Raw genomic sequence first — 23012 nt, forward strand, 5'->3', positions numbered from 1 at the left:
ACTATTTATGATACCACGTTTTTAGTGTCATCTGCAGACTTATTAATCACGCCTTCTAATTTCTCATTCAAATCAATAATATAAATCACAAACAGCAAAAAGTGCACCACACCACGAGTCACAGGCTTCCAGCCCAAAAAACAAACTACTTCCATCACCCTCTGCTTTCTAACATTAAGCCAATTCACAATGTGTCCAATTAACTAGCCCACCCTGGAGCCATAGATGATCACTTTGATACTCAAGGGGCTATATTCTCTATGTAAGAGGGAACTGCAGATGCTGGTTTAAACCGAAGATAGACACAAAATGCTGGAGTAACTCAGCAGGACAGGCAGCATCTCAGGATAGAAGGAATGGATGACGTTTCGGGTCGAGACCCTTCTTCAGATTGAGTCAGTGGAGGGGGAGATACAAAGCTAAGGAAGTGTAAGGTGTGAAAACGAGACAATGGGGACAGAGATCAAGGAAAAAGTAAAATAGATCAGTGTTAGCTAGGGGAAGGTAACAACAAAGCAAACAGGGATAAAATTGAATCAAGGACAGTCAGACTGGTTGGAGAACTGGGAAGCGGGGCGCGATGGAGAGAGAGGGAAAGCAGGGGTCACTTGAAGTCAGAGGTCAATATTCATACTGCTGGGGAGTAAGCTGCCCAAGCGAAATATGAAGTGCTGTTGCTCCAAGTTGCGCTGGGCCTCACTCTGACAATGGAGCAAGAAAGGACAGTGTGGGAATGGGAGGGGGAGTTAGTGTTTAGCAACCGGTAGATCAGGTGGGTTTAGGCAACTTAACGGAGGTGTTCAGCAGAGTGCGCAGAGGTATTCTCTCCTCAGTCATCCTTTTCTCTTAACATATCTATAATATCTCCTTGGATTCTTCTTAATCATATCTACCAGTGCTATCACATGCCCCTTTAATATCCCTCCTGATTTCCTTCTTCAGTTTGCTCCTCAATCCTGAGGAGTAATTTTGAGTGAGCATTCTTAATCTGCAGAGTCAAACGGTATCAAACATTAGCACAAGCTGCCCAAAATTCAGCAGTTTCACATTTTGGACTTTTCAAGAAACTGCTATTGGCAATGGAATCCAACGTGTGGTGAGGTCCACAAAGATTAGGAAATGCAAGACTAATGTTTGAATTTTGAACAAAAAAAAACGAGATACTGGGGAAACTCAGTGGCTCGCCTGCAGTCCGTTTGTCTTTTCTGTTTTTTGTTTTCTTTTGTCCCGTTGTTGCAGTTTATTTCAGTTTATTTAGTTGTGTATGTGTGGGGGGGTGGGTGTAACATGTTTTTTGACTCTTCCTTCGGGGGGGATGCGACCTTTCTTGCCGTATCCCCCGCCTCAGTGTCCGTCTGCGCTGAGGCCTACCTCGGAGCTGGCGGCCTCCAACTGCGACCGTCAGCTGCGGAGTCAGAGCCAGGACTTACCAACGCGAGGCTGGCCGACTTCGGGGCTGCGGTTGCGGCGCGACCCAACTTCCGACCCGACTTTGGAGCCTCGGCCGCGGGCCAGTGGACGACATCATCGGGAGCTCGCAGGTCACAGGTGGTGACCTGTTTTTCCGGAGCTCCCGCAACTACAGCTGCGTCCGCTGGACTGGAGGACGGCAGCTTCGGCAGCTTCGACCGCCCCGGGCCGCGGAGTTTGAACCGGCCCGTTTGCGGAGCACGGATTCAGCCGCGGGACTTACCTACCATCACCCGGCGGGGTCGCAACATCGGAGGCTTGGATTGCCTCAGCGCAGAGGGAAAGCAAGGAGGGAAGAGACAATGACTTTGGGACTTAAACTGTGTTGAGTGTTTGTTATTTATTCTATGTTATGACTGCAGGCTAAACCATTTTGTTGCACTGAAAAGTGCAATGACAATAAATTGAATCAAATAAAAAATAAATAAAATTAGGCAACATCTGTGGCGGGAATGGACAGCAGATGCTTCTGGTCAGGATCTTTCTTCAGATGTCTGAAATGTCAGGATCCTTCTTCAGATGTCCATTTCCCCAGATGCTGCCTGATCTGCCCAGGTCCAAGGATCTTATCACAATGAGTTTTTTTTTTTTAATAAGTCTTAATACTTGGGAGTCTGCCCTCCCAGTCATTTTGTTTCCCTTGACACGATACGATAGAACTTTATTTATCCTAGGAGGGAAATTGATATGCCAACATTCATAAAACACAAAATACATGAAGCATGAAATTAAAGTGATGAGTGGAAAGGATTGGGGATGTGTAAAGATTGGGGAGGGGGGTTGGGGTGAGTCACTCTACCCCATGACAGAAGGTGGAGTTGTACAGTTTGATAGTCACAGGGAAGAAGGATCTCCTGTGGCGTTCTGTGCTGCATCTTGGTGGAACCAGTCTGTTGCTGAAGGTGCTCCTCAGGTTGACCAGTGCGTCATGGAGGGGGTGAGCTGTATTGTCCAGGATGCTCTGCAGTTTGAGGAGCATCCTCCCCTCCAAGACCGACCTCCCATGAATCCAACTCCAACTCCGCTCCCCAGGACGGAGCAAGCCTTCCTGATAAGTTTGTTAATCCTGCATGAAGACCTCCTCTGTTAAACATATGTGGTAGCTGGTGTGCAAAATGTAACCCACATTAAAAGAAACCACAGGCAAGCACACGATGATGATAGCACCTAGAACACCAAGACCCACATGGACAATCACAACAGCAACAGACCCAGCCGGTTACGTTCTGCTCCACAAAGATTATATACCTTTCCCAAACTACTATAGAAACCAATAAAGACTATTCCATGAGTTTATCGAGCAACATTTAAAAAAACGTTTAAAGTCTGTCTGAATTTACCTCTCGAAGTGCCTCTGCATAAGAGCTCATGTCAGTCAGAATAACCAGCACATGTTTCTCACACTGGTAGGCCAGAAACTCAGCGGTTGTTAGAGCAAGTCGAGGAGTGATGATACGTTCAATACTGCAGGAGATAAGTTAACAGTTCAATTGTCAGTTTTCAATGTTTTCAGTAAATTAAATAGCCAATTTGAGCAACCAGCCCATTCAATTTCTTGTGAGCTTTTCTTTCAGCAAGAAACATCCGACCATCGATAGATAAGACACAAAATGCTGGTGTAACTCAGCGGGACAGGCAGCATCTCTGGAGAGAAGGAATGGGTGATGTTTTGGTTTGAGACCCTTCTTCAGACTGATGTCAGGAGAGAGGGTGATACATAGATAATGAGGTGTAAGGGTGTGAAAACAAGACAAAGGGAATGGAGATCAAGGAAAATATGGAATAGATCATTGTTAGCATCATATCAAAGAAAACAGGGATAAAATGTGGTCGGAGACAGTAAGACTGGTCAGAGAACAGGGAAGGGGGAGGGATGGAGAGTGAGGGAAAGCAAGGGTTGCTTGAAATTAAAAGACCATCGATAATCAGTTTAACTTTCTAATTTACAACATGCCTCTGGATAGCAAAATTTCCTCCCCATCTTCAAAATATCAATTAAATCACTTCTTCAACAAAATAAACTGAGCACATGTAATCTAGAATTTTTATAAGCACAACATAATTAATCAAATTTTCAGCTTCAACCTCAATAAACTGAAATGGGGTAAACTTGAACTCTCTACAAAAGGGTCAGCTCATTTACAGTGCCCTCCATAATGTTTGGGACAAAGACCCGTCATTTATTTATTTGCCTCTGTATTCCACAATTTGAGATTTGTAATAGAAAAAAAATCACATGTGGTTAAAGTGCACATTGGCAGATTCTATTAAAGGCCGTTTTTATAGATTTTGGTTTCACCATGTAGAAATTACAGCAGTGTCTATACATAGTCCCCCCATTTCAGGGCACCATAATGTTTGGGACACAGCAATCTCATGTAAATGAAAGTAGTCATGTTTAGTATTTTGTTGCATATCCTTTGCATGTAATGACTGCTTGAAGTCTGTGATTCATGGACATCACCAGTTGCTGGGTGTCTTCTCTGGTGATGCTAGTCCTGTATTGCAGCCTCTGTATTTCTTGAGAGAATTCTTCTGTCATCAGCTATGGAGGTCTTCCTTGGCCTACCAGTCCCTTTGCGATTAGTAAGCTCATCAGTGCTTTCTTTCTTCTTAATGATGTTCCAAACAGTAGATTTTGGTAAGCCTAAGGTTTGGCTGATGACTAACAGTTTTATTCTTGTTTCCCAGTCTCATAATGGCTTCTTTGACTTTCATTGGCACAACTTTGGTCCTCATGTTGATAAACAGCAATAAAAGTTTCCAAAGGTGATGGAAAGAGAGGAAAGACTAGGTGCTGAGAGCTCTCTTATACTTGCATTAAGGAGGCATTTAAACACACCTGAGCAATTACAAACACCTGTGAAGCCATGTGTCCCAAACATTATGGTGCCCTGAAATGGGGGGGACTATGTATAAACACTGCTGTAGTTTCTACATGGTGAAACCAAAATGCATAAAAATACCCTTTAATAAAATCTGACAATGTGCACTTTAATCACATGTAATTTTTTCTATTACAAATCTCAAACTGTGAAGTACAGAGGCAAATAGATAGATAGATAGATAGATAGATAGATAGATAGATAGATAGATAGATAGATAGATAGATAGATAGATAGATAGATAGATAGATAGATAGATATAATTTATTGCCACACAACCAGGGTCGGTGGAAATTTGGGTTGTCAGCAGCAGTACAATAATAAAGAAAACACAATAAAACTGTAACACAAACATCCACCACAGCATTCATCACTGTGGTGGAAGGCACAAAGATTTGGCCAGTCCTCCTCCATTTCCCCCCCGTGTACAGGACCAGAGTCCAGAGTCAGTCCAGGATCGACTCTTCCTCACCGGAGACCGTGGCTTTAAGATGGTGTAGGCCGCAGGCCGGTGGTCGAGATTTAAAGTCTCCGCCGCAGCCAGAAGCACCGTAGACCGCAGGGCCGGCGGTCGAAGCTCCCCTCCAGGGGTGATGGTAAGTCCATGCCGGACCCGCGGTAGAAGTTGGCCGCGGGCCGGCAGTGATGGCTTCTTCTTCCCCCGGGTCCCCCACGAGGGATCCCGGGCTGTAGACGCCGCACCAGCTGGAGCTCTGCAGACCGCGGCTTCAGGCTGCCGGCTGCCCCGGGCCAGCGAAACGGAGCACTCCCCTCCAGCGAGGGCTCGCCCGCTCCACGCCGAGAGTCCACGCTGCGCCCGCCGCTGAAGCCCCGGGCGCGTCTCCGGGAAAGGCCGCGCCGATCTTTGATGTTAGGCCACGGGGGAGGCGACCTGGAAAAAGTCGCCTCTCCATGGAGGAGGCGACCGAAGCCGTTTCCCCCTTACCCCCCCACACCACCCCCCACACAAAACACACGAAGGAACATTAAATATATACTTTAAAACATACTAAAAAATAAAAAAAAGTTGAAAAAACTGACGCGCTGCTGACATGGCTGCACACAGAGGAGCGCCCCCTACAAATGATGGGTCTTTGTCCCAAACATTATGGAGGGCGCTGTAAGCGCCAGAACTCTTGTTAAACAAGTTTCAACGTTGTGATGTATACTCTATAGCATTGGAAAGTTTTACTATTTTCTAATAGGGCATCAGTGAAAACTTACGTTGGGTCATTGGCCAAATTCAGAAACAGACACACATTATCCATCGAACCGTTCTCCTCAAAATCTGACTTGAAGAACCTGGCAGTCTCCATGTTTACCTGGAAGTAGTAAAATGGTCATACATTTCAACTGCAGTGTCGTTCCAAATTTTGTAAATGGCCTGTCCCACTTACACGACTTTTTCGGCGACTGCGGCACTCGTCATAGGTTGCCGAAAATGTTCAACATGTTGAAAATTCAGCGGGGACCAGAAAGACGCTATGACACTTTGGGTGACTGGGAGACACCCGGGCAACATGTCGCGGGGTGAAGCCGGTATGGTCGTGAGTAGTTGCCCAAAGAGTCATACCTTGTTCTGGTCGCCGTTGGATTTTCAACATTTTGACCAGTAACGACCTACGACGGGTGCCTGCAGTAGCCGGAAAAGTTGTGTAAGTGGGACAGGCCCTTCACTATGGTAAAAACTTACATCACACAACGCCACGTTACACAGAATATAGAACAACACAGCAAAGGAACTGGCCCTTCAGCTCACAATGGCTGTGATAAACATGACTCCAAGTTAAACTAATCTCCTCTGCCTGCAAGTGATTCATATCCCTCCATTCCGTGCATATCTATGTCTACCTAAAAGCCTTTTAAAAGCCACTATTCAATATGCCTCCACCAGCATCCTTGGCAGAGCATTCCAGGCACCCACCACTCGTATTTTAAAAAACTGGACCCGCACATCTTTAAATTTTCCCCCTCTGACCTTAATACTACACCCTCCGGTCATTGACATTTTCACCATGGGAGGTTCTGATTGTCTACACTATCTATGCCATTACATTCCATATTCAGTCTACACAATACGTTGTGGTACATCTCAATCTATGATTGTACTGGTAGCTCCTTCCACCATCCAGGTTAGATTCATTGGCTGACCTGGGACCCACATGTTGGGGGGTCAAGATACTGTGCACACAGCCCACTGATAGCAGCAACTGTTTGCTCTGAGTTTAGGAAACTGTAATATTTTGCTAACAATTCTGGATATCATATTCTTTGAAAAATGTCAAGTGTTCACGTCAAGCCGATGATTTATTTATTTAATGTGATGAAACAAACATTGGGCTTTCAAGCCAAAATATCCGATGGATGCAAGACTTATGGGCCTGTCCTACTTACGCAACTTTTTCGGCGACTTCCGGCACCGGTCATAGGTCGCCGAAAAATTTCAACATGTTGAAAATTCAGCGGCGACCAGAAAGACGTTACGACTCTTTGGGTGACTGAGAGACTACTCATGACCATACAGGCGACACACTGCGACATGTCGTACCATGTTCTGGTCGCCGCTGGAATTTCACCATGGGGAAGTGGCGGCGCTGGGAACGGCTGCGGCTCGCCTGCAGTCCGTTTGTCTTTTACTTTTTTGTGTTGTTTTTTTTCGTTTTGTCTAGTTACGTTTTTGGTTTTTAGGTTGTGTTTATGTGGGGGGGGGGGGTGCGGGGTGAAACGGGGCTTGCTGTCTCTCCCTTCGGGGGAATACGACCTTTTTGTCGTATCCCCCTTCTCTGCCTCCGTCTACGCTGAGGCCTAATGGCGGAGCTGGCGACCTCGGGACTCTGGAAGCAGCTGACAGGACTCGCCCTGAGCTCGCTCCCGTGAGGGTGGCCCAGCCCGGGGCTGGAACTGCGCTCTCGTGAGAGCGGCCTGGCGAGGGGCTGAGAGACTCTCCCGTGAGGGGCTGTGGCCCGTCGGAGTGGCCCAGCCCAAGGGACAACGGCACTCCCGTCGGAGTGGCCCAGCCCGAGGGAGAACGGCACTCCCGTCAGAGTGGCCCAGCCCGAGGGAGAACGGCACTCCCGTCGGAGTGGCCCAGCCCGAGGGAGAACGGCACTCCCGTCGGAGTGGCCCAGCCCGAGGGAGAACGGCACTCCCGTCGGAGTGGCCCAGCCCAAGGGAGAGCGGTACTCATGTGAGGGCGATCCGGCTCGGGGCTGGAACGGTGCTCCGGTGGCCGGGACGGCGTTCTGGCGGCGGTGACCTGAGTCCGGGGTTCAGCCGCGGGCCAGCGGCTGCGTGTGCTGGACTGGAGGGCGGCAGCTTCGACCACCCCCGGGCCGCGGTGTTTGAAATGTTGAACATTTTCGGAGACCTGCTGCGACTATGATGGGTGCCGGTAAGCCGTAAGTGGGACAGGCCCATTAGGTAGATTTCACCATTTGATACTGATCGTCAACATTCTTGTCTCTTGGACAGTACTGAACAAAGCTCTAGACTTTCCCAAGGGTGTATTCAATGCAATCTTTTCCTCCTGTGGAAGCAACAGACTATCCCAGCACAATCATGCGTGTCTCCACTTTCTTCTACTCCGGGCTATAATTGAGAAAACAACGGATACAGAGGGTGATGACATGATGAACACTTACACCCATTGCAGCAAATACAATGGCAAAGTTCTCTTCACTGTAGTCTAGAACATCCTTTGATTTCCTTACGAGACCGGCTTGACGGCAGATCTGGGCAGCAATCTGCAGACAAATCAGGAATATACCCATGTTAAATATGCTGCAATCTTTAGAGCACAGAGCACCTAGTGAGAAAGTGAAACTTTCCCCTTCAACATACATGCTTGCTGTGGCCTTGCATTGCCCTGCATGTTAACATGTTAGTTTTACAGTCACTGCAATAGCAACTAGAGTCTTTCAAGAAAATATTCGTTTGTTAAGGAAGCATGATGGGGTACATGCTCCAATCAGCATCAATGGTACCAAACAGGAAATGATTGAGAGCTTCAAGTTCCTTGGCGTGAATATTACCAATGACATGTTGTGGACCAACCACATTGAAGCAACAGCCAGAAAAGTACACCAAAGCCTCTACTTCAACAGGAGATCAGCAAATTTGTCATGTCTCCAACAACTCTTAGAAACTTCTATAGATGTATAGCTACTTCTATAGGTGGGTTGCATCACGCCTTGGTTTGGGAACAGCTCTGCGCAAGAAATTGGAGAGTTTGGATATAGCCCACTCCATCACACAACCCTGACTCGCCACCACTGATTCTATCTACACTTCATGCTGCCTCAGGAAAGCAACCAACGTAATGAAGGACCGTTCCCACGCTGGTCATTCTTTCTTCTCCCCGCTCTCTTGGGCAGAAGATACAGTAATTTGGAATTGCCTACCATTAGACTCAGGAATAGCTTCTCACCCTCCATTTTCAGATTTCTAATGATCTTTCCATAAGCTAGGGTACAATCCCAAATTTCCAACCTACATGGTGGACATTGGAAATGTTCTCTGAAACTGCTATCCTGCAATGCTGAGAAACTATATTCTGCACTCTGAGATTTTTCTCTTTGTTCTACCTTTTGAGTTTGGCTTAATTGTATTCATGTTTAGTATTATTGGATTGGATAGCATGCTTTTCATTGTACCTCACTTCACATAACCTAAACCTAATATTCAATTGGCACTAAATATTTTCATCCATATTTGCTTTGTGGAGGGATTGACAAACTACGACATACTTCGTTGTGTGGTAAACCTGCTGCCGAAAAGATGGGGATTTTCTGTCCTCTTGCAATGCTGTTCATGCCATCGATAGCAGAGATTCCAGTCTGAATCATCTCCTCGGGATAGATGCGACACTGAGGATTTATGGGCTGACCTGAGAAACGGCAACAGCAGAAAATATATAATTAACTGTGATCAGGTGCAGGACTTGAGTTCAGGTGTTGTTGCAGCAGGGCATCTTGGCGTGTGAGCTATACCAGCGGCACACTCAGCATGTGCTCACGGGCACAACACCGTTACATGAATCAGTTGAATCAGTCATTGTAGAATAATTACAGAAAATACTTTTTCACCAGTACACCATCAATGAGAACTTTGTTGTAGATCTCTTTGTTGTAGATATCAGTTACTAAACAGTGAATATATTCACAGTACAATGTTTACTTGCTAGAATGATCTCAAACATATCCAAACAACAGCAGAAGGAGGCTACAGCTATGGAGAGCATTTGGAGAATTGCACCAGGCTACGGCTCTCTTTAAAGGAAAAATATAGTTAACTCAAAGATAGACACAAAAAGCTGGAGTAACTCAGCAGGACAGGCAGCATCTCTGGAGAGAAGAAATGGGTGAAGTTTCGGATCGAGACTCTTCTTCAGACTGATGTCAGTGCAGTGAGCGGTACAGTGATGGGAAGTGTATGGATAGGGAAGTGTAGGGTGAGAAAACAGGACAAAGGGAATGGAGATCAAGGAAAACGTAGAATAGATCATTGTTAGTTGGGAGATGGTAACAACAAAGCAAACAGAGATAAAATGTAATTGGAGGCAGTAAGACTGGTCGGAGAACTGGGAAGGGGAGGGGATGGAGAGAGAGAGGGAAAGCAAGGGTTAACTGACTTGTTTGCCTTCCACTCAGAATATTTCTCCATTGTAAGAGTTAGTGGCGAGTACAATATTCTTCAAAGAGCTGCACTCTCATTCGGGGTCATTCTCAGGAAGGACTGTAGCTCCATTGTTAGCAAAGCCTTACCTCTAAAATAGTTGTATTCAGGTTCCGTTCAAATGGAATCGCTTTTGTTTCAGTATCATTGACCTTCACCTGAACATGGTAGTATTACAATGCAGTGTCATACACAAAGCAAGATCCTATGTCAATACTTCTGGCTCATCACCACAATCCCCAAATCTTTTTAAGACAGTGCTGCAATAGGAATCCAATGCAAAACTAGCAATAACTACCAGCTAAATGCACATACTTGCAGCTACTCGTGTTTTGGTTATAAGCAAAACATAAAGTGCTGGAGTAACTCAGTGGGCCAGGAAATTTTGGGTCTCGACCCGAAACGTCACCCATTCCTTCTATCCACAGATGCTGCCTGTTACGCTGTGTTACTCCAGCATGTTGTGTCTATCTTCTTCTGACGGATGTTTTGGCTATCTTCATCTGTTTATTCACATCGCACCCTCCCAAGGTTATTACTCTTGGTAAAAGTCACCATCTTTTAATCCACCCAACTTTCTGACAATTTTGCAAATAAGTCTCTACCATAGGTCGACAAATTTGTAGCTCAAATCAAAAGTAATGACACATACAGTGAAGTGCTGATTGAAAGGTAAGACTTCTTCTCTTCAGTCCCCAATTAAAATGGGCTAGACTGCAATGTATTATTGGGCAGCACAGTGGCACACGTGGTAGAGCTAGAGACCCGGGTTCGATCCTGAACTTGTATGTTGCCAGGTTGGGTGAGAGGGCAGATACGTGGCAGATGTAGTTTAATGTGGATAAATGTGAGGTTATCCAATTCGGTGGCAAAAACAGGAAGGCAGATTATTATCTAAATGGTGTCAAGTTGGGAAAAGGGGAAGTACAACGGGATCTGGGTGTCCTTGTTCATCAGTCACTGAAAGTAAGCATGCAGGTACAGCAGGCAGTGAAGAAAGCAAATGGCATGTTGGCCTTCATAACAAGAGGAGTTGAGTATAGGAGCAAAGAGGTCCTCCTACTGTTGTACAGGGCCCTAGTGAGACTACACCTGGAGTATTGTGTGCAGTTTTGGTCTCCAAACTTGAGGAAGGACATTCTTGCTATTGAGGGAGTGCAGCGTAGGTTCACGAGGTTAATTCCTGGGATGGCGGGACTGTCATATGCTGAGAGAATGAAGCAGCCGAGCTTGTATACTCTGGAATTTAGAAGGATGAGAGGGTACCTTATTGAAACATATACGATTATTATGGGTTTGGACATGCTAGAGGCAGGAAACATGTTCCCGATGTTGGGGGAGTCCAGAACCAGGGGCCACAATAAATAAGCCTTTATTAAGGCTTTATTAGCCTTAATAAATGGCTTACCCCTTATTAAGAATAAGGCGTAAGCCATTTAGAACGGAGACAAGGATAAACTTTTTCACACAGAGAGTGTGTGGAATTCTCTCCCTGAGAGGGCGGTGGAGGCTGGTTCTCAGGATGCTTTCAAGAGAGAGTTAGATAGAGCTCTTATGGATAGCAGAGTTAAGGGATATGGAGGGAAGGCAGGAACGGGGTACTGATTGTGCATGATCAGCTATGATCACATTGAATGGTGGTGCCGGCTCGAAGGGCCGAATGGCTTATCTATTGTCTAAAGCAGTATACTGGTACATTTAGTTGATCCTAATTGCTCACCTCAAACATCTCTAAATCAAACAAAACAATTTGTTCTCAGAAGCCGTTGTGAATTTGCATATTGTATTTGCATTGACTAAGTGTCAAGTAACATACCACACGCATGGCCTGGGTTTCACTAATATAACGTGCTCTCAGTGTCCAAGAGTACGTGGATGGCTAGAATAATGTTTCAAAAGTTAACCGCTAAGCTGGTAAGTTACAATAAACTGTATTTATGTATTGTATTTTATGTATTTTTTATATAAATATTTTTTAAATTGCATTTATATATTTTGTTATCAATTTCTTTCCTTTGGGACAAAGAGACTACAAAGCAATATACTAGTACATTTAGTTGATCCTAATTGCTCATCTCAAACATCTTGTTCAAGGTACAATGTAGTGGTGATGAGATGAAGGCAAACACACATTTGGGATCTCAATGAGCAACAGGATGAATAACACAAGGTTATCCACTTCGGAGTTTCTCTAGAAGATTGCGCAACTCCCTGGTTAACTCATCCCTTCCCACTCAAACCATTCCCTCCCCAGGTAGCTTCCCCTGCAACCGCAGAAGATGCAACACCTGTCGCTATACCTCCTCCCTCGACTCTGTCCAGGGGCCCCGACAGTCCTTTCAGGTTAGGCACCTCCTCCAACCTCATCTACTGTATCCGCTGTTCAAGATGTGGGCCGTTAAGCTGGTAAGTTACAATAAATTGTATTTATGTATTGTATTTTATGTAGTTTTAATATAAACATCTTTTAAATTGCATTTTATATATTTTATCGATTTGTTTCCCTTGGGGGGGGGAAAAAAGAGCACTACAAAGCAGAGAGGTGTCAAGTTGGGAAAAGGGGAAGTACAACGGGATCTGGGATCAGTCACTGAAAGTAAGCATGCAGGTACAGCAGGCAGTGAAGAAAGCGAATGGCACGTTGGCCTTCATAACAAGAGGAGTTGAGTACAGGAGCAAAGAAGTCCTCCTGCAGTTGTGAGACTACACCTGGAGTATTGTGTGCAGTTTTGGTTGTTTGTTCTGTGACAGGAGATTAAGACAGTAAGACAGTAATACTGTCTGGAGTTTAGAAGAATTGGAGATGGCTTCTTGAGGACTTGACAGAGTAGCTGCGAAGATGATGTTTTGCCTTGCTGAATTCTCTGGACCCAAGGTTGACAAACAAGGGTTTCGGCCCGAAACGTCGCCTATTTCCTTCGCTCCATAGATGCTGCTGCACCCGCTAAGTTCCTCCAGCAATTTTGTGTACCTTGTTTACAAGCATAAATCATTTCAAGATTGGATGTTTGAGGATTTAATATTTCCAACAATTAAAAGTACAATATTCAGAACAGAATATGTCCATACCCATAATGTCCAAGTAATCCTCAGCAAGGACAGTGGGACCTCTGTCTATTGGCTTTCCAGATCCGTTAAACACACGGCCTGCAATGAAAACATTTCAATTTTTAAATACCCGCGGCAACGTAACAGGCACTGGATGCTATCCAATATTTATAGGTTCTAGAGCAGCATCTGGCGCTATCAAAAATAATCAAGAATGGGCTCAGAAGCATTCATTTCAAATCCCATCTAAAAGGTTATAGGTTGTCCTTCACTGATGAGGACAGTTTTCGCATCAGTGTTTTTGCAATCTCCTTTGTTCTTATCCATGGCTTTCTTCCTTACTTAATGATTGTGTCTCGTCCTTTTGCTGAACTAATCTGGGGCAGCAGAGTAGCACAGCTGGTTGAGCAGCTGCTTCACAGCACCAGAGACCTGGGTTCGATCCTGACCTCGGGTGTTTTCCTCACACGCCCCAAAGATGCAAGGGTTCGTCGGTTAAGTGGCCTCTAAATTGTCCCTCTAAATGTAGGGAGTGGATAAGTGGAAAGTGGGATAACATAGAACTGGTGTGAACGGGTGATTGATGGTCAGTGAGGACCAATAGGCCTGTTTTCATGCGGTGTCCTTCAATTCAATTTCTCCTGTCTCTCTCCTCCCGTCTCAAGTAAGAAAGGTGTAGGAGGGAACTGCACTAAAGATAGACACAAAATGCTGGTGTAACTCAGCGGGTCAGGCAGTATCTCTGGAGAGAAGGAATGGGTGACGTTTCGGGATCGAGCCCTTTCTTCAGACTCGACCCGAAACGTCACCCATTCCTTCTCTCCAGAGATGCTGCCTGTCCCACTGAGTTACTTCAGCATTTTCTGTCTAACTTTAGTATAAGAACAGGATTTCTTCTTGTCTTTACCTTTCGCTCATCAGCATCATATGCAGATCAAAGTTCTGCCATTTTTATTGAGATGCCATCATCTCAACATATCTTCTCCTCCCTTTACAGCATTCAAAATGGGCTGTTCCCTGTGCTCCCACCTGGTTCTCTCCGCCATCTCCAGCAATACCCATTCCGTATCCCACAGCACCTTTTCATGCCACACAGTTCTTATCTTCTTACCATCCAGAAACTGAAATGCCGTCTCGGTAAAGCAGTAATTACAGTAAGTAACTCATATTTACTTCAACATTTTATGTCTATCTTCGGTGTAAACCAGCATCTGCAGTTCCTTCCTACACAGTAATTCACTTGTACTTTTTCCAACTTAATATACTCTAATCATCTTCATTTGGTACTGAAGCATACTGAATGAAGGCAATCACTTTCAGCTGTCTGAACCTTAGTTCACCATCTTCTCTTGCTTCTCCGCCTTTGCATTTCTTTGGATCAACAGAAGAGGTCTATGCAGGCTTCAGGAACACCCATCTCATCCTCTGACCCACTAACATGGAATTCAATCATTTCAAATTATTTGTTTCCGGTTTGCATCATGCCTGGCTCATTGCCCATGTTCCTTCCTCACAGATGCCGTCTGACCAGCTGAGTATTACCAGCGTTCTCCAATTTAAGATTCCCAACAACTGCTGTTCTATACTCTCATTGTTCCCACATCACATCACCCCATCATATCATATCCCCAGCTCTCTTGTATTCTCATTCATCTCCCTCTATTTACACCTCCTCCAGACAGTTCAGTTGCCATTAACAAGCCTTCACCACTTTCTCTCAGCTGGCACCACCACCATTTGCATAGTTTTGCAGGTGCCATATTCTTATAGACATTCCCTTTCATTCCATCTGGACAGAGGAGGTAGTTGAGGCTGGGACTATCCCAACATTTAAGAAACAGTTAGACAGGTACATGCATAGGACAAGTTTGCAGGGATATGGATCAAAGTCAGGCAGTTGGGACTAGTGTAGTTGGGACATGTTGGCCGGTGTGGGAAAGTTGGGCCAATGGGCCTGTTTCCAAGCTGCATGACTCTATGAGAGAGATAGAGAACAGACTGAATGCAACATAAATACCCATAGACCTTGCCCATGATCATATTCACACCAAAATTCACTTTCAACTTTGATTAAAACCAATGACAGCTTATAAATGACAAGCTGAGGATCAATAATTGAAGGACATTCCAAACTTAAATATCTGAAATAACACTTACCAAGCATATCTTCAGAGACTGGAGTGCGCAGGATATCTCCAGTAAATTCACAGCTTGTTTTCTTTGCATCAATTCCAGAGGTACCTTCAAATACCTTTTTAATGAGATAGAGAGGAGAATGTACAATTGCACTGTCGATCTCACATTTCACTGACTCAGACAACCAAGTAAAAATATTACAACCAAGTTAAAATTATTATCAAGTGTATGAAGAAACGGACATTTTTTCAGGAGTACAGTGGGCAGTACAGTGGCGTGGCTGGTAGAGCTGCTGCCTCACAGCACCAGAGATCCAGGTTTGATCCTGTGTGGCGTTTGCACGCTTTCCCTATGACTGCATGGGTTTTCTCCAGTTTTCACCCACATCGTAAAGGCGTGCGGGTTTGTAGATTAATTGGCCTCTGTAAAACTTCCGAGTGTGTTGGGAGTGTATGCAAAAGTGAAATTAGTGAAAACGGGTGATCAATGGCCAGTGTGGACTCGGAGCTGAAGGGCCTGGCTCCATGTATTTCTCAATTCAATTGTAATACAACCATGAAGGAGGAAATGAAGATCTTAGCCATTTCGATATTAGAACATAGTGGAAAGAGAAATAGCACAGTGGGAAGAATCACTGTTTAGATATCAATAGCAGAAATAAAACAGCAAATATAATATTGGTCAGTCAACCTTGGTGAGGAAAAACTAATTATTTTCCCGACTTTAGAACCAGACACATGAACCACTTTCAAATGCTGAACAGGCTGTGTGCATGTTCAGTGTTACAATTTATCTCATAACCTGCTGCCTTGAATGCTATCTTTTAAACCGTTAGTATATGAATCGAAGGAGATGTCATACCTGAACCACTGCTTTCGAGCCACTGACCTCCAGTACCTGCCCGCTGCGCTTGGTGCCATCTGGAAGTGTCAGGTGCACAATCTCAGCATACCTGGGAAACTGGAGGAAAAACAAGTTACAATCAGGCTTCTGACAATCCCTTGCATGGAAATATTTTACACAACCACATCCATTACATTGAAATGTCACCATGCAATTCAACCTAATAGGATCATCATTGCCAATTTAACACTAATGTAAATTCCTAACATAATAAGGGAGGACACTGCAGAGTGAAGAGAAGATTTGTAAGGCTTTTGCCAGAACTCGAGGGCATGAGGTAAAGGGAGAGGTTGGGCAGGCGAGAACTTTATTCCCTGGAGCATAAATTATTACCTGGAGCTTATTAAGAATAAGGAGTAAGCTATTTAGAACGGAGTCGAGGAAACACTTTTTCTCACAGAGAGTGGTGAGTCTGTGGAATTCTCTGCCTCAGAGGGCGGTGGAGGCAGGTTCTCTGGATGCTTTCAAGAGAGAGCTAGACAGGGCTCTTAAAAATAGCGGAGTCAGGGGATATGGGGAGAAGACAGGAACGGGGTACTGATTGGGGATGATCAGCCATGATCACATTGAATGGCGGTGCTGGCTTGAAGGGCCAAATGGCCTACTCCTGCACCTATTGTCTATATGTGACTGGAGGTAATCTTACAGAGGAGTATAAAATCATGCGGGGAATAGATCGAGTGAATGCACAAGAGTCTTTTAGCTAGGGTAGGGGATTCAAAAGAAGCAGAGGACAAGTTTAAGGTGAGTGGGGCAAGATTTAACCTGATTTAGTGGTAACCTGAGGGGCAACATTTTCACTCAGAGGGTGATGGATATATGGACGAGGTGCCTGAGGAAGTAATTGAGTGAGGTAGAAGAGCAACACTTGGAAGGGTACTTGGATAGGAAAGGTTTAGAGGTCTATGGGCCATATGTGGGCAAATGGGACTATCTTAGACGGAGCTTCCTGGTCTATGACTATGACACAAGCACACAAGATTATTAATCATGGTCTCTGGATTATCCCTCCTGTAATTTAGCTGCTGCACTGTCACACCATTGAATAACATAACACATTGATCATTAAAAGAGTTTTTCTATTTCATCCTATATCTGAGCGTTATCCTTGCAAACAAGTCATTTTTTCAATTAAAGATCCAATTATCAAGTACGTTCCTACACAAAATAATTCTATCGTACTCTCAGGTAGCAGGAGCTAAACACTGATTACGTTATTTTCCCTTATTTTACGCTGAAACGTTCAATTTTAGAAACATAGAAAATAGGTGCGGGAGTAGAGGCCATTCGGCCCTTCGAGCCTGCACCGCCATTCAATATGATCATGGCTGATCATCCAACTCAGTATCCCATCCCTGCCTTCTCTCCATACCCCCTGATCCCTTTAGCCACAAGGGCCACATCTAACTCCCTCTTAAATATAGCCAATGAACTGGCCTCAACTACCTTCTGTGGCAGAGAATTCCACAGATTCACCACTCCCTGTGTAAAAAATGATTTTCTCATCTCGGTCCTAAGAGACCTCCCTCTTATCCTTAAACTGTGACCCCTAGTACTGGACTTCCCCAACATCGGGAGTAATCTTCCTGCATCTAGCCTGTCCAACCCCTTAAGAATTTTGAGTTACTCTCTTGGGAATCCCCAGAAATTGCTGGGTTCCCAGGAACAAATTAAAGTTTGTCACCGGCAAGAAGTTGAAACTGGTTGAAAGATTGTTATAATGCATTCAGGATTTCTTTATTTTTGTAGATTGCTGTGTAGATTGAGAGACAAACGGTATTCTGAAAAAAACTGGCTTTAATCTGAATGTAACTTGCAAAACAAAAGAGATGTGGAGCCATGGAAACCAAATGATATGAAGATAAAAGCAATAAACACAAAGTAAGCAAAAAGGTATGTAGGTTAATTATACATAACAAATTTAATGAGAAAACTAGCATGGAAAAGGTGGGGTCTAGAGGGTGAAAAATCAATCTGTTACAAGCACTTAAAAAGATTTTATTGAGAGGAAAATAGAAAAATGCAATAGTGCATATATTTAGAGGGGAATGTAAACTCTTATTACGTAGCTTTGGCAAAAAAGGTTAATGATAGAAAGATATTCAGAATCAACGTGGTTAGAGATTAAAATACAGATTTAAAAGATGAAAACAAATCAGCGAGAGATTCATAGTTAAAAATTACCATTGTAACACGTTTTAACTAATCACTAATTAGGTCTGTAAATGGAGAAAAGAACATTAACATTCCTAAATGTTATCGTGATCAATGTGGCAGCATGCTTAAACTGGAAAGGATGCTAATACTTGTTTAGTAGTATTAAAACAGATTAACTGTAGAAATCAATTATGTCTCAACCTCTCAGGACTGATGAGCTTAAGGGCCTGTCCCACTTGGGCGTCATGCAGATGGCGCGCAAAGATTTTGTACGTCCCTAAATCCTGGGGCTCCGTGCACGACAGCGCGTCACCGTCTACGTCACCAAGCACAATGCGCGTGTAATGCGCACCGTGCGCACATCAGGTACGCGTCACGACACGCGCGTCGTGCATTGTGATGCGTAAATGATGTTGCGTAAATGACATGCAAATGACGCCCAAGAGAGACAGGCCCTTTACTACTACTTCAAATTAAAATAACAATTTGAAGCAGGTTTCTGAATCAGATCCAAGAGAGCGGGTTTTGTATAAGTATTGGTTGAGAGGAGTGAGGTGGAAAGACTTGTTGATACAAAGGTCAAAGAAATTTTTTTAAAGCAGGTTGCAAAGTTGGCGCCAACCTGTAGGGGGTATGGCTGCCTAGCCTGCAGCTGTCTGTTTTTCATTTCTTTTTCTTATTTTTAGTTAGTTTAGTGTTTTGTTTTTAAAGAGTTCTAGCTTTTTATGTGTGGGGAGGGGGGGGGGAAAGGGGGAAACTAATTTTCAGGGTCCCTACCTGGTCGGAGATGCAGCTTTTCTCCGGGCTGCACTTTCGACCCGTCCTCGCGGCCTACCAGCGGGCCTGGAGCGGCATTTCCTGAGGGGACCGCCCGGAGCATCGGCGGCGGCGGCGGCTGCGGGTCCGAGGAGACCTCCCGGAGCCTCGGCATCGGCGGCGGCACCGGCATCGGCGGCGGAGCTGCGGGTGTGAGGACGGCGGTGCAGCGCTGGAGCGCCATTGCGGGGCGGGCGGTGCCTTGCCTGGGTCACGGCGCTGGAACTCCGGTGAGCTGGACGTTTAAAACATCGCGGAGTGCGGGCGGCGGCGCTGAACTTTACATCGGGAGCCTGGGATCTCGCGACGAGATCGCCAGTTGAGCTCCATTCGGCGCGGCCTTGTCGGCTCCGGAAGCCACGGTCTCGAGTAGGGAGGCGGCCGTTCCAGGGTTCCCATGCCGCTGAGAGGACTCTCCCGACGCCGGAACATCATCACCCGGCGAGGACGGCCTGGAACATCGGGCCTCCGTAGAGGCAACTGTGGAGGCCTCAATAGGCCCGACTATGGGTGGACATTGGGGATGGGACTGGACTTTGTGCCTTCCCCCATAATGGGAACCATTGTGGGGGGATGTTTTTATGTTAAAGCTATTTATTATTGTTATGTTTGTATTCTTTTTTATGTGCTGCATTGGCAAAAGGAATTTCACTACATCTAGGTGTGTGTGACAATAAATCAACCTTTGAACCTTTGAACCACAAACCACCCAAATGTGAAACTATACTTTAAAGTTTTAGAAAATCAATGCTGTTGAAAACAGAGATTAAAGAGATGATTTGATGAATAAAATTATTGATGCGGCCACAGAGCAGTGGAACAGCCTCTGGTATTTGAGGGTCCAAGACTGAGAGGTGTTAGACAAAGATTAATTGCAAAAGATTTCAGCCAATATGTACAAAAACACCGTAATCACAATGAATGATTAAAGTGAACCATTAGAGCAGCACTGTCAAAATGAGGGATTAAGTTATAAGAACAGGACCAATGTGTGGGATTTGAGATAATACTCACATCAAGGATAAACAACAGATAGGATAAGCCAAATGTCTCCTCTGTAACATTTATGTAATTCTACACAGAACACTGAGCTCAGTACCTTTACTTGATCCAGGATTACGAGTGGTCCATTAACACCAGAAACTGTTTTATATGCTGCAAAGAGAAAAAAAGTCTTAATTCTTCTTTTAAATGTTACGAGATGCAGTCTGAAGAAAGGTCTCGACCCGAAACGTCACCCATTCCTTCTCTCCAGAGATGTTGCCTGTCCTGCTGAGTTAGTCCAGCATTTTGTGTCTACCTTCAGTTTAAACCTGCATCTGCAGTTCTTTCTCACACATTACTAGATGCAGTGTTTTGTTGTTGAGTGGCAAAATGCATCTCATAGGATCATGAGTGATAGGAGCAGAATTAGGCCATTCTGTCCATCAAGTCTACTCCACCATTCAATCATGGCTGATCTATCGCTCCCTCCTAACCCCATTCTCCTGTCTTCTCCCCATAACAACTGACACCCGTACTAATCAGGAATCTATCTCTGCCTTAAATATATCAACTGACTTGGTCTCCACAGGCTTCTGTGACAAAGAATTCCACAGATTCACCATCCTGTATCTGTATAATGTTGCCACTTTGTATATTCTTAAATTACCATTGATGAAATTCAAAAGGAGCATTGTTTACAAATTACCCATGGAATACTGCAGCATGGCATTCCACGCTGGATACAGTCTATATATATCTTACCAACATTCAGAATTGTTCTTTTTAAAATTTGGTGAGTTACATCAGAAATGTTTGGAACATTAGTGTGATGCTAATGTCGACTGCAACAAAGACAAATGATTGCCTGTAGACAAAAGTGCTGGAGAAACTCAGCGGGTGCATCAGTATCTATGGAGTGAAGGAAATAGGCGAAGATTGCCTGTAATGACTTAATAACAAAGAGAAATACGCACATAAAAAGACATAAAGTGCTGGAGTAGCTCAGCGGGTCAGGCATCATCCCTGGAGGACATGGTTAGGTGACGTTTCAGGTTGGAACCCTTCTTCAGTCTGTCCCGACCGTCTCTTAATCAGTCTGAAGGAGGGTCTCGACCCGAAACATCGCCCATTCCCTTCTCTCTAGAGATGCTGCCTCACCCGCTGAGTTACTCCAGCAATTTGTGTCTGCCTTCGATTTAAACCAGCATCTGCAGGTTGCTTAATCATGTTCTCCAGAGATGCTGCCTGCCCTACTGAGTTACTCCAGCTTTTGGTGTCTATCTTCGGTTTAAAGCAGCATCTACAGTTCCTTCCTACACATACTCCAGCACTGTGTCTTTTTTACATCTATGGTTTCTTGTTTCTACACCCTCACTCTACTTTGACAACATTCTCATGGGTACCAAACATAATATCTCATTCTGTGGTCAAGAAGGAACTGCAGATGCTGGAAAATCGAAGGTAGACAAAAGTGCTGGAGAAACTCAGCGGGTGCGGCAGCATCTATGGAGCGAAGGAAATAGGCAACGTTTCGTGCCGAAACGTCTGAAGAATGGTTTCGGTCCGAAACGTTGCATTTTTTCTTCGATCCATAGATGCTGCTGCACCCGCTGAGTTTCTCCAGCACGTTTGTCTACCTCATATCTCATTCTGTAATGTTCAATTACGTTTTTCTTTTACATTTTTCCCATTTGTAAAAATAGTACTTAAAATTATCAATGCTTGGTACAGGGTTGCTCGTGAGTCTTTCCTCGCTCTCGTAGCGTGAGTGTCCCACTGATGTCCCTGGCAGGCAAGCAGGGACATCAGTGGGACAGCCACAGCTGTTCATAAGTTTTAGGAACAGAATTAGACCATTTGGCCCATGGAGTCTACTCCGCCATTCAATCATAGCTGATCTATGTATCCCTCTCAACCCCATTCTCCCCGTAACCTTTGACACCCTTATTAATCCTAACAATCTCCATTTTAAAAATGGACTCGGCCTCCACAGCCAATCCCACAGATTCACCACCCAGTTCCCAGTTAAAGGATAATTCCAACCTTGATCTGGCAAAGCCAAATGGACTGCTTCAATGCTGTGCTCACATGATGAACTTACATTTAACTTAGATTTAATGGACAGGATGTTAAATACAACTTACAACAATACCATGGAGTTTGTACCAATTTCATTCTGTCCTGTATGATATTTGTAGTATTTTTCAAGAAACACTTCAACTTTTATGCATAATGACGTTTTAAACAGATGTCTTGTGCTGTGACATTTGGTAAATAGATATCTAGTTTGTATATCACCTAAATTCTAAAATACAAGATGGCGGTGGATACATTAAAAAGATAGAAACCTATATGGGCAGACACATGGATAGGAAAGTTTGAGGTACATGACCCAAATACATACAAACGGGACCAGCTTAGATGGGGCATCTTGGTCGGCATGGACGGGTTGGGCTGAAAGGCCTGTTTTCCTGCTGTAGGACTCTCCTCCACCACAGCTGCTGCCTGACCTGCTGAGTATTTCCATCACTTTGAGTTATTTTTTCACATTTCCAGCATTTGCAGACGTTCAATTTTGCTACATTGCGTGTGCCCACCTTTCCCTAATTGAAGGCACAACAGGAGGAGCAAGGGTGATCTGGATGCCCTTCATTCCCATTTCCCCACAGTACAAGATACAGCTACTCCCCGGGTTATGAACAGCAGTATATGTACAGCCCGTACACATCAGAGGGAGTTGCTGGCTGCTGCAGGCATCTTCTGGCCTGCGGAAATTCAGTTGGCAGCCACATTCCCAATTTGTGAACCATCCAGGTTCACTAGCTGGTCACAGCAATGGAGCCCTGCCATAACCCAAGGATGACTTATGGTAATGCAGTCACAGAGTACTGAAACAGGCCCTTAGGCAACCAGGTTTTATAACTGGGATTACCCCATTTG

General features: G+C 44.7%; 1 protein-coding gene across 1 annotated transcript in view; it reads right to left on the reverse strand.

Annotated features, from left to right (window-relative positions):
* LOC116967455 (V-type proton ATPase subunit B, brain isoform-like) overlaps positions 1-23012 on the reverse strand; it is a 37236-nt gene that overhangs the window by 10050 nt on the left and 4174 nt on the right. Inside the window, 8 exon segments of the mRNA XM_033014027.1 lie at positions 2811-2934; positions 5580-5677; positions 7997-8098; positions 9101-9240; positions 13098-13175; positions 15234-15327; positions 16074-16172; positions 20188-20243. Of these exon segments, the coding sequence (XP_032869918.1) occupies positions 2811-2934; positions 5580-5677; positions 7997-8098; positions 9101-9240; positions 13098-13175; positions 15234-15327; positions 16074-16172; positions 20188-20243 (791 nt within the window).

The sequence above is a fragment of the Amblyraja radiata genome, chromosome 39, assembly GCF_010909765.2.
Source record: "Amblyraja radiata isolate CabotCenter1 chromosome 39, sAmbRad1.1.pri, whole genome shotgun sequence".
NCBI lineage: Eukaryota > Metazoa > Chordata > Chondrichthyes > Rajiformes > Rajidae > Amblyraja > Amblyraja radiata.